The sequence below is a fragment of the Chaetura pelagica genome, unplaced genomic scaffold (genome assembly GCF_000747805.2).
Source record: "Chaetura pelagica isolate M959 unplaced genomic scaffold, ChaPel_1.0 scaffold226, whole genome shotgun sequence".
Taxonomy (NCBI): domain Eukaryota; kingdom Metazoa; phylum Chordata; class Aves; order Apodiformes; family Apodidae; genus Chaetura; species Chaetura pelagica.
Window position 1 is genome coordinate 695,859 of NW_009953495.1, and position 12,743 is coordinate 708,601.

General features: G+C 39.5%; 1 protein-coding gene across 1 annotated transcript in view; it reads left to right on the forward strand.

The window, feature by feature from the left end:
- FNDC3A (fibronectin type III domain containing 3A) overlaps nucleotides 1-12,743 on the forward strand; it is a 95,199-nt gene that overhangs the window by 54,980 nt on the left and 27,476 nt on the right. The window contains exons 7-10 of the mRNA XM_009999068.1: nucleotides 7,760-7,917; nucleotides 9,365-9,424; nucleotides 11,719-11,857; nucleotides 12,409-12,462. Of these exons, the coding sequence (XP_009997370.1) occupies nucleotides 7,760-7,917; nucleotides 9,365-9,424; nucleotides 11,719-11,857; nucleotides 12,409-12,462 (411 nt within the window). The remainder of the gene's footprint in view (nucleotides 1-7,759; nucleotides 7,918-9,364; nucleotides 9,425-11,718; nucleotides 11,858-12,408; nucleotides 12,463-12,743) is intronic.

Sequence of the window (12,743 nt, forward strand, 5' to 3'; positions counted from 1 at the left end):
ATATATATATATATATATATATATATATGGAAAGAGCATGTAATGTTGCCAGTAACATAATGATGATGCTTAATATAATGTGATGCTTAACATAATCTCTTGCTGTAAAATCTTTTCTTGATTCTTGTAACATTGTTTAGTTTTAACTGTTCAGGAAACAATTTTATGCACCAGGTATCTCTAGGCATGAGAGATACTTGGTGAGATTTCAGAAAACTTGCCAAAAAAAAAAGATTTTGGAACATCTTTTTTGAAAAGTGAAGAAAAGGTATTACAGATTTATCTTGAAGAATCTCTGGCACCTGCAGGGAAGAGAGACATAAAATTCACCAAGGAGGTGACTGTCAGCAGTGAGCTTCTGACTTAACTGCTTGAGAATCTACCAATTCTGTTTCAGGTTGTAAAACTGTATTTCATAACCTCTCTATTTAAAGCACTGTTGCCAAACTAAGCAGTTTCTTGCAGTTTCAAATAGGCCTGTGTACTTTTCTCTTATCATCTGGTCCTTCCCTGGTCCTCACGTTTCTGTGAGGATTGATATGTTTTCCAAAAATCTTCACCACAATTCTCAGTCTACCAGCTTGCTTGAGTAACAACAGTGTAAGGTCCCTATTGTAAACTGCGAGTCTATGCAGCTGCAACTCCAGGAGGAGCTTGCCATGGGTTTGCCCAGTCAGCTATTTCCTCCGTAATCAGGCGCCCTGCTTTTCATCCTTTGTTGCTGCCCAGCTTCTCACACCACACATATGCAAAAGCTCATACACACACAGATTTCACATAACTAATAAAGGAGAGAAAAATTATCTGGAAAGAAGAGCGTACAGAGAAAAGGTGAAGAAGGAAAAAGTGTCACATAGAATGATCATCAGACTTCCAACGTTGCCATTCATCAGCTATGTGCATTCTCTCCTTCACCTCCCAGACAACCTGGCCCCAGTTTTAGGGCCTCAATCTTGATTCTTCTCTCCTATGTTGCTTTACAGCCTGATGAGGAGAGTCCAAGGGAGCTTGGACTATTTAGCCTTCTGAAGAGAAGACTCAGGGCAGGGAGGGAATCTTATCAATGTATGTGGATATCAGTAGGGTGAGTGCAAAGAGGCACTCCCTCTTTGGAAATACTGAAAAGCTATCCAGACATGATTCTGGGCAGCTGGCTTTAGGTGACCCTGCTTGAGCAAGGGGGTTGGATCAGATTTTCTCCAGGGGTCCCTTCTAGCCTCAGCCACTCTGATTCTGTGGTGCTCCAAGGACTGAGCAGGGATTGCAATTACAGAATGTCCTGAATGCTTGGCATCCTGCTGTATCCAAGCATGAGAATGAGTTAATGTGTCTTCAGTGCCCCGTGTCACTAAGCAGCATGGAGATGGAAGCTGTCTGATCAAATAGTATAAAAAGGGGTTGAGAGTGCTAAGGTGAAGAACTGGAGAGGAGCTGGCTGATCCTAGCTGTTACAGTGGTGTAGATAGCAGCTGTGACAGTCAAATTCAGTGGCACTTCACTGAGTGACCTTGGTGATTGGAACTAGTGGGGGGACAAGAAAAATAATCTTTGGAGAAGGCACTGGAACTTCAGAGAGAGCACTAAGGCAGATTAAGATGTGTGGGAGAAAGGAATTGAGAGGAGAAGAAACAGGTCTGACAAGAAGAACAGGTCTGAAAGACAACCAAGACTTGAGGGATCCTTAAACAGATGAGGAGTCTTAAGATGAGAACATGAGATCAGGAACAAACAGAATAGTAGGTGTGAACTGCTAGAAGAACAAGATGGAGAGAAAGTGACTTTTCTGTTTGTTACTTTTGCAAGGAGATAGATAACAAAAAGGTGATGGGAGTCTCAATGTCTTGTTAGTAAGACTGAGAGAGGTGAGGATAGCAGGCAGTATTAAAAAGAGACTGAAATTGCCTGAGAAAGATAAAGACTGGTGAGATGAGGATACCAGGACATTATTGAGAGACTAAAAGGCTAAAGTCTAGGGTGGAGTAAACAAGGTGTGCAGACTGGAATGAAGAAATGTTGATTAGGACCACACGTCAAGAAGCTGAAACAAGGGTCAGAAGGGGTCATTGCTGTAAGAAGTTAATGTAAGTCTACATCTGATAGCACTGATTTTTATCCAGGACCTGGAATGTGATCCAGCTTTCCCATATTTCATCTTTCTTCTGAAAGCATGTACCTGCAAAATCCTACCAGCAGAGGTTTTGTTTTGCTGCCTGTTGTTTCACTGCCCAACTATGCATCTCATCCACAGATGGTAACAAACACCTCTTACTATCACTGTGTTAGATCAAGCAGTAGAGACTTGTGCAGTGGATCTAAAGGCTCCAGGCTTGCTGTAGGATCATGCTAAAAAGACTTCAAGGAAGTCATTTGCTATTTCAAAATACATCTATTTGAAAATATATATAAAAATAGAAATAGTATATGTATATATACATATATTCTAGGAAAATATGCATCAAAATACACTGTTAGAAGAATCATGTTCCATTCTCAAAGTGAAGCAGGAAAGATTTCATACTCATGGTTGTGTTCAAGATTAGAATTGCTTGTTTGGTTTGGTTTGTTTGTGGGTTTTTTTAACACAGCAATATGCTGTTCTTTCTGTATGGTCCCTGCCATTCACTGTACAAAACATACCTGCCTTGGGATTGGATCAGGGCTGTGAAACTAAAGGGACTGGTGTCTTTGAGTGCTTTTGGCTCCAGGTCTGATAATCTGTCCCAAAAAGGGAGCATGTACCTAGTTTAGCCACACACAGCATCAAAATGGATGCAGAAATAAATTTTGCTGCAAGGTTACCTTACTGGAAGAGAGTTCTGTCACTGGGCATACTGGACAACAGCGTTCTCAGCAGCCCTCAAATCATGAGTGCTTGTTATGCCCTTCTTAACTTCATGAGAATGTGGATGATCCTTTCTATCATGGCTAGAGGTACAGGGTCCAGTTTTCTAGACAATGCATGCTCAGTCCTCTGCAATGGTCAGGGCATACAGGTTGCCATCGAAGTGTGGGGTGTTATCAGTGGCTGCACTGCCAACTCTGAGCTGCCTGGGGTGTTTAGAGTGAGAGACTGAGAGGCTTCAGAACTGACAGGAATTTCTGCAACTTCAGTAATTCATTTTCTTAACAGAGCTCTGGCTAGTGTTCAAAAAGTCAAATGTTGGAATATTACTGAACATCAAAGATAAAGGACAATATTGCATCTTAATATTGCTTCTTAGTAAAGCTATTAGTACTTTCTGTTACATTCTTGGATCGTGTGAAGCTGTAGTTTTGTGGTGGAATAGTATATACCAATGTAATGTAAGACTGCCATGGTTCATATATACAATAGAGAAAAGTCTTTTACAGGAAATCTTCCTTTTAGCATTTCTTAATCTTTTCATACTTTGCTTCTGACCCTTATTAATAGTCTTCTGAGGAAGAATATAGCTGGACCTACACTCACCTTTCAGAATCACTGTCTTCACTGGAAGCTGAATCTGAAAAGCAGTGCCAAATGTTTTATAAATGAGTTGAAATGGACTTAAATTACATTCTCTGATTCTCTTTTGTCAGTGCTTTGCAGCTGCGATATTTTAATTTTTTTAGCAACTGAGAGCAGTTGAAAATACTCCTACACCTCTGAGTGAGTTTACTGACAAACTCCAGAACTTGGGCAATAACACGATATAGAGTGAAGAAAAACCTTGATGTTACTCAGTCCCAGACCTGCTGCCTCTCCTGCCTCTCTTTTTGTCTTGATTACTGACCCCTCACATAGGAGCTATATTTTTGGGGACCACACAGTCCCCCACCCATTGCAGAAAAAAAGAAGGTAGCAGCGTCAGGGGGCTTCATGTGTGAGTGACAGGGTTGGAAAGTATTTCCAATATTTATCCCTGCCAGAGAATTAAGTGTTGTACCTCTTGTTCTGTCCTTCTGCCTTTGAGCATCTTCTCTCAGGCTCTTGGGTACCTGCCTCTTAACACTTGTTCCAGTAGTAGTTGTCTCTTCAGTGCTCCTTAGCAGGGCTTATTTAGGCTTGGCTTCTTGCTATGCCTTGGGATAGTGTGAGTGTGTGTCACTGACGAGGAGCAAGTATTCCAGCCTGACTGCCTGGTTTATTGCAGACTGCTCAGTTTTACTGGGCACCATCTACTTGGCCCCATGACTGCTGCAGGTTGTAAATTTTCTAGTGCAGCCACAGGGTTTCATAAAATGGATATGGATTTCTGCCTCATTGCAAATGCAGGATGGATGTAACTGTTAACTGCTTCTTTTTTTCCTCCATTACATTTTACTGTTTGAACTTCTATGTCCACTGATAATAGAGCAGTGCCTTACTTACAGATTTCCTGATAGCTCTTTTTTTTTTTTTTTTTTATCATCCTTCTGTCTTTAATCCTGTTACCTGCTTTTGTTCCACTGACTCTTCTAACTTCTCCTTTAAGTTCTGGTCAATTGTGGCTTATTCGCTAACATATTATTTCCTTTTCCTCATATGGATATGCATGCAAGTGTATAGGGAGTTTACCTAGTTTTTATACATTACAGCTTTTTATGTACTATAAGGATTTCCTTAATTCCCAGCTTCTGTGAATACTCTTCACTTTGCATTGCTGGTCATGTTCAGTTTTACTGACTGTTGCTTTTACACTGTTGTCAAATTGGCCACAGTAAAGCTTCAGCTCTTCAGAATATTCTTTAGTCACATACCCTGTTTACACAAAGTAAATCAACCAGAACAACCCATGTCTCTTTTTTAGCTTGGTACATAATATTGCTTCATTGTGTTACAGTTACTGTGTTAACAGTTGTCATCTGTTGTTTTAGAAGACTTATGGAAGGTTTATGTGAGTTGACCAACAAATACTGCCTTGGGGGAGTAACTCAGGATAACAATTTTTCATCCTGTCAGAGACTTAAAGAATATTTCACCCTCTTCTGTTTACACTTGTTGGTATATAATGGTTTCCACTAACACTCTAGGTTTAATTTTACGAGTCAAAGTTCTGTGAGTTGTGTTACTCTGTAGTCTGTGATGTTGTCTTTGATCTCCCTCCCACTCTTCTGCTCTGTCTGTACTTAACAGTTGAAACCTCTAACCTTTTAATGTTCCAGTGAGATGTAATGCCACCTTTGACTCATACCAACTGCATTATTTCTCTGGTGTAAAAGATAGACTATGAAGAGAAACATAGTTCGTCGAGTGTATAAGGCAGTTTGGCATTACTAAAGTTTCAGGTGTCACGTGCAGGCAAAGACTTAAGATAACAGCAGGAGATCAAGAGAACAGTGAGAATGATGAGAGATTTGGGTAAGTGAGGCAAGACACATATGCTAACAGCCTTCAAATACATAACAACTGCAGAAAGGAAGGAAGAATCTAACATTCAGCTCCATGGTGGCTAGGGCTACTAAGCTTAGCTGGTAGTAAGTGAGATATTGCCTGGACATTAGGTAAAAATGTCAACTGTTAAGGTAGCTAAGCATGGGGACAGATCATCTTACAGTGGACCTACTAGTCCTGGAGCATAGTAGGTCCTTCAGGAATTTACACTTCTTACCTTCAGTATCCGCTGCCACCTTCTGCAACAAAGGAAGGAGGGATTAAAATTGTTTGAGGGGGAATTTTTACCATCCCAAATGCTTCCCACAGCTCTAAAGACTTCCAGAAATGTTAGAATTGTACTGAGGTGGTTGTGATTAGTGTAGTTTGGGACCACATCAAGATTATGGTAGAATTTCTCTTACAAACTTAGCATTGTGTTTCAGAGAACTTCAGTGGGTAGTCTTAGTAGCATTTGATCCCTTTCAGGATAAGATACACAGTCCTGTTAGCATAAAAGGGCTTAATGATATTATTTCCAAGACATTAAGGCTCATCTGGTTTGACTTTTTCCTCCTTTCTGTTTGTCTGTTATCAGTAAGTCTCCTCTCTGCTTCATTCTTGAAGTTGACCCATTCAGGATTTTAGTTCAGTTGATTATAGCAATTTAAGAACACCAGTTGTGAAGACAGCATTTTGATTCTGATACTCTGGTAGTAGATTTTCAAAAGCAATTATTCCCCCAATAGGTATATATTACAGTCATATTGTTAAACTAGTAATTTCATATAACGAAATGTGCTTTCAATTCTTTTACAAAATGATTGGAAATAATAGGTGGGTGCAACACAGAAACCACAATAGCAGATGTACAATAGTAATAATAACCACAATTTTTTAGACTTCCTTCTAGAACAGATCCTAAAAAATTGTCATCACATGCATGCACCTGTGGACTCACCTACAGAAGTGTGAGCATCCCCAGCCCCTCGCAGCATTATGGGTTTCAGGCAGCACCCACTCTTTGGAGTGTGAGTGCCCCTAACTGCATCTCTCCTTTGGGAGGTGTGGGTGCTTCAGCTTTGCATGTAGCTGTGTTATTCCCAAAAATCTGTTGTTCCCTGCAATCTGCTAATCCACAGGCCATTGAGAAAGCTCCCTGCCATGCACTCACCTGAGCTGTGGATCCCTGACTGCTGCACCCCAAACTGCTGTCACACCAGCTGGGGGAAGGTCCTCACAGCATCCATCAGGCCTGGGTGGGGAGGCAGCAATGGTGGCAGGGCAGTTTCTCATACTGTCAGGCCATGTTTCATCATTGCTCTGTTCTAGCATCTTTTATCCCTGCTAGGAATTTTCATGTTGCTTTTTTATTTCCAGAGCTGCTTCCTTTTTCATTTCAGAAGTCTCTCTGTGATTCCCTGATTACCATTTAATCCACCCAAGGGTAGCCACCTTTAGCACAATGAGTCTGTTGGCTTCTCAGACAGGTGGAGGTGTTGAATTGACACCCACTCTTAATGCTCATATTCCTATGACACCAACTGTTATCCTGGCTTTCTACAAAAGGTGGGCTGTGCAGGCAAGCACCACCACAGGAATTCTTTAATATTTTGCCCTTATATGGAAAGAGCAAAAGGTGGGCTGTGCAGGCAAGCACCACCACAGGAATTCTTTAAGATGTTGCCCTTATATGGAAAGAGTGAGATGTATGTGTGTATATATATGTACATAGACCTTTGCAGCATGTCTTCATTCTCAAGTACCTGAGCTCAAATGCATTCATTACAAGATATGTTCTAATATTTTGTCCACTAACAGAGTACTAGGTTAGAGCCTCAGGTAGTTCTATTCCTATTAATATCCTGATAAAGAAAATAATGCTGGGGTAGTTAGCAAAATAGGTTCTAATTTAATGGGAGAGTCTACTTGTCACAGTCATAATACAATGGCCAAAGCAAAGTTTTTGTATGTGCCTGTTGCAGTAGTGTAGGTCATTCTTGAGAAATTCCTAAGCTTCTATATCTCTCGTATGCAAACTGAGTTGGCATGAAGGTATTAAAAAAAAATCATAATGCTAAAGAAAAAAGGCCTGAAAGGTTGTCATTTAATGAAATCACTGATTTCACATGTCGATACGTGCTTGCCGTTTCTTCTGCTTCACAGACTGTTCAATTTGATGTAGCCCACTAGGTGGCATGCATTACTTAAAAGTTTCTTTGCAGTCAGCCCTATGGCCTAGGATTGCCATTTTCTGATTACATTTCTTACATTCCCAGCTTGATTTCAGCTGTAAAAACTAATTAGTAGATATTATATGGGTATAAATACTCTAATGTGCTTATGATGTTTTGTTTTCTTCTCTTTTATTTGGTTCTTCATGGCCAAACAGCATTTATATACAACAGCATTTGAATGGCAGAGGTCTCAAAAGTTGTGTTTCTGCAGGTATCAGACATTCAGGCAAGAACAGCACTGCTTATGTGGTCCCCTCCATCCAGTGATACTGGAGAAGACACTGACAAGAACGACCCACCAGAGGTTTATACTTATGAAGTGATGATTTCAAGTACCGGAAAAGATGGAAAGTACAAAACTGTATACATGTAGGTATTGATTATTTTTAGTTAATTGTTGCTGCATTAAATTATGTGGCTTCAAACCTCATAAAAAATCTTTCAAGTTTTCTGGAGATAGAAATATTTAGTGGTTTTTTGTAACTTCTCTTTTGAAATAAGCTATGTCTTTTCAATAGAATTGGTTCTATTGTATTACAGAAATCTCGGCTATCAATTAGAATTTAAAGACTTTGTTCTCAGATACTGGCAGCACATTTTAATACCACTTAGCTGTATTTCAACCAGCTACACTGAGAACAGTGGATGCTCAAGCAGCGAGGTATACAAGTAGTGAGAAATACAAATTGTATTTGTAGTTATTTACTTGAGCACGTGCTTCTGCTCCCTAAGGTTATCCCTTCCTTCCCTGAAAATGCCCTCGGGAGGTGACAGTCTTACAATATGAAATAAAGTAAGTAGATTCACCCAGTTCTAGCAGCAGCAAAACAAGCAAAACTCTTCCATTGTTTAATTCCTAACACTATGGTTTTCAACCATTTTTTTGCAACTTGGAGAGACAGAACATTAAAACTTACCATTAAGGTTGCAGAGCTTTCTTATAACTATAAATCTTTGTATTTAGCTAGTTTATCTTAAGTTGCCTTCCATGGATTTCACAGGAGCAATTCATGAGTCACAAGTTGGATATCCCTGCCCTGGAAGCTAGAGGAAAGGAAATGAGCTTTGCTAACATAAGCTGATGTCAGTAAAAGGAGACTAATAGAAACCACTGTTGTGCCTTTTCTGTTTATTGGGCTCTAACAAGTAGATACAACAGTCATTGGCAGTTTTAGATAGTCATTTGTCTAAGGCCAAATTCAGCTTCTAAAGGCCCCAGTACCATGATAGATATTTTTTGTGTAACAAAATATATGTATGTACATGCAGCTGATCTCACTGAGTAAAGAAAAAAATAATTCTTCAGAAAACAAGCAAACAACAAACAGAAAAAAAACCCCAAAAACCCAAACAATAACAAAAAACCAAACCACAAATACAAAACCACCAGGGCAAAACAACAGAAATGTGGTGGTAGTAGATGAGAAGCTCAACATGAGCCCACAGTGTGTGCTGGAGCCCAGAGAGCAACTGCATCCTGGGCTGCATCAAAAGAAGTGTGGCCAGCAGGGGCAGGGAGGGGATTCTGCCCCTCTACTCTGCTCTGGTGAGGCCACACCTGGAGTGCTGCTCCTGGCAGGGGGGTTGGAACTTTATGATCTTTGGGTCCCTTCCAACCTTAATGATTCTATAAGCCCCTAAAATTCAAAGATAAATGCCTTTTCATTTTACTATATTTAGCAACAGAAGCACAGAAACAAACTTAGCAAATATATTTCTTAAGAGTGTTAGGTGAATGGGTTAGGTGATCTATGTCTTTTTATAAATGTATGGGATTCTGAAGCAGTCTCTTAAATCAAATAATATCTCTTTCCAGTGGAGAAGAAAATAAAGTTACTGTAAATGATCTCAGGCCAGCAACTGATTACCATGCAAAGTGAGTATCTCCTTCTCTATTCATTGAATTCAGTGGAAATGTTTTTAAAAGTTTCATTGTATCTGTGTATTTTCATCAGTCTTAAGAGACTCTGTACCCGTATCTCACCCTTCTTTGAGTCACAAATCAACATTTTTGGCTTAGCTGACCAATCAATCCATTTTGGAAAACACAAGATTGTTCCCCCTTCATCCAGCATCCATGCTCTTTACTTCTCACGTCATGCCAGAACAGTGACATTCTGTCCTTTGAGCCAGGCACAGGTGCTCCTTTCTTCCTCAGGTTTCCCAGAAGCAGCAGAGGGATGTACTTGTACAGGAACATGCTCACTGCTGGCCACCCAAAGGTCATGTTGCTTTCACTTTGCTCCAGCAGACCAGTGAATCTGAGCCCTTATGCATTACTATATTTAGTAAGCCCCTGGCTCAATGTAATTCTACCCTACTAGCTGAAATTTGCAGCTTCACAACATCCTGCTGAGGAAATAGCATAGGATTGGAAAGATGTAGTTAGGTGTTCTTCCCTTCTTTTTTTTTAAATCTTGGAGGATTTTCTTATTTCTTGGTTTAAAAAACCAAAAAAAGTATGAATACAACAGTGTATAAATACATAACATCGTGAGGGCAGAAAGGATGACCACCTTAAAATTACCCCTTTTCAAAAAGTAGTTGCCAGTGGAGAGTGCAACTTTAGAAGTGGCTGAATATGCAGCATGTGAGGAATTTGCCTCTCTTGACTGTGTAGAGAATGCCAAGATTCCTGTGTACTGACCAGGGAACCAGTTTAGAGGCAGCCAGTAGGAGGCACAAGGAATGGAAGTGTGAGTATGGTTTGAGTAAGGAACAGAGTCAGAAACCTTGTGCTTCTTTCTATGTGAGTGTATGTCTCTTGATTAGCATTTGCTGAAGTGGTAGGGCTACATACCTGGTCCTTGGGGTGAGAAGGTCTGTACCTCCTACTGCTGTTTTCAGGCTATTTTCCAGGTTGCCAAACAGGAAGCAAAGGGGATTTGATCTGTTCTTCATCACACACCTCATTTAATTTGGGCCACTTTATGGCCTGCAGCATGGATTCAGGAGAAGGACGATAAATTGAGTCAAAGCTCTTAATATGCAAGTGTTTCCCTGTGGTTTTGTTCCTATTTTAGTAGCGTTTATGCACTTTGCCCAACAATGTTAAAGCTGAAAATACGTGGAGCATAAGGTTTAGAGCCAATGATTTTTTTTTCCTATCTAAGTCCTTTTTTATCAGATTACATTCAGATTCTTTCTTGCTTAATTCTGGTTGTTGTAGAGAATGTGTGGTAGTAGATGACTTAGCCATGTAAGCTCTTGCTGAACTAGGAGTTAAACAGAATTCTGTCAGTGTGAACACTGCTCAATATCAAGGAAGACCAAGAAGACTGAACTATGAAGATAAGTCACAAATTAAATATTTGTAATTGGATGCAAGCACAAAGAACTGTGTGCTGCACTAATCACTGTTCAAATGTCTCCCTCTCCCTGTTCATAAAATCTACAAATCCAAATTTCCTGTGACTTGGCTGTTCATGCAACAAGAACATATGAGGACATACCAGTGATCAGAGGAAAGTGTAGGGGGATTTGGTTTGGTTTTGTTTGTTTGTTTTCTTTCAAAGGAACAGGTAAGTCAAAAGAATGTGATGTACATCTCCAAGCAAGGAGATGAGGCACAGCTACATAGTAGATATGGGGTGGGAGGGAGAACACATGGGGAAGCCAGATAATAATCCTGCATTTAATTTTGGAGAAAACCTATTAGAAAAATAAGCAATTTCTCTTTGAGACAGAAGCAAGAATTCACTATTCTGAAGTACAGGAAGAGTTAATTCATACCCTTCCTAAAGGAAAGGACGGAGTGATCAGACTCAGTATAGTCTTGAAGGAGTGTAGGAAGGTACTCTGAAAATGTATGAACCATTTCATCATGCTCATTTGATGAAAGCACTTGCAGAAGAATTATTAATAATACCAGTTAATGTCTAGATGTTACCATTATTTCCCAACCAAAGTACAACAAGTAACGGGCATATTTCAAATGTAATTGTGAGGTTATAGCTGACTGATGATGATTATGTACATCCAAAGTAAAGGATGCATTCTTTTGCATTGCTTCTGTTGGCCAAGGTGTTCCCACCAGTTACTTATTTCTAACAGTGATATTTTAATAATGAGATAGCAAGGTAGTAAACTTAGTTCTGAATACTCAATTTTCTTTGAAAATTGTATGTACAGATTTTGAAGCAACATGTCATTGGCTGTTTTTCACTTTAGAGTCCAAGTAGAATGCAACTGTGTAAAGGGGAGCCCTTCAGAAGCAGAGAGTTTTACAACAATAAGTTGTGAACCTGATACTCCAAATCTGCCCAGGATAACTAATCGGACCAAAAATTCTCTTACTCTGCAGTGGAAGGTATGAATTGTTTTAAAAGCTTTAAAATTATTTCAGGTTTGTCAGTAAATGTTCATTGAAATGGAAATTTTTTTATCAAACTTACTGGTTTCAATTGCAGTTCCATGACTGAACAGTACAGTATGCATAAAGAGTTAAATATGAACTTCAGTGAAAAGAGAGATTACCAGAGAAGTAAGGAGCCTTTGTAGATAAAGTTACTGAGCTGTCATGGGAGGGGCTGCTTTGAGTTCCAGTCTCCTGCCATACTGTGGAATCAATTCAGCCTATGTGTGCAAAGCAAATTAAGTGGTCTGGAAAGACAAATTTAATGACGCTTGCAGTCTAGCTGGTTAGAAAAAATCTGTAGCATTTTACACTGCTGCCAGAATACTTTTTCAAGGTCTAAATTACAGAACAAAACTAAAACCATGATACAAGCATTCATTGAATGGAGACTGAACTAGGGGAGCATCATTTGCCCTTCACTGATTTGTCCCATACATGCTTTTTTTTCCTTAAGTGGTCTTGTAACTAGTTAGAGCTCTAATTTTCTTCTTTTCCTATTGCAGGCATCTTGTGATAATGGTTCTAAAATCCACAGTTACCTTTTAGAATGGGATGAAGTAAGCAAGTTTGTTTGTTTTTTTTTTAAGTAGCTTTATGTGACTGCACATGAAGTTGGATGAAAATTATTACTTCTGTCTAAAGGCATATGAGAAATAGGTCATTTCTGAAGCAATTATGAAAACATGATTATTGCCCACATATTTTCTTGGGGAACATGAAATAATTGGAAATTCCTAATTGCATGATTCTGCCATTCTTCCTGGTGTCTTTTTTACCTGTAGTGCAATCATTCTCTCAAGTGCTGACACTGGAGGATCATTTTCCTGTAACACTCTTT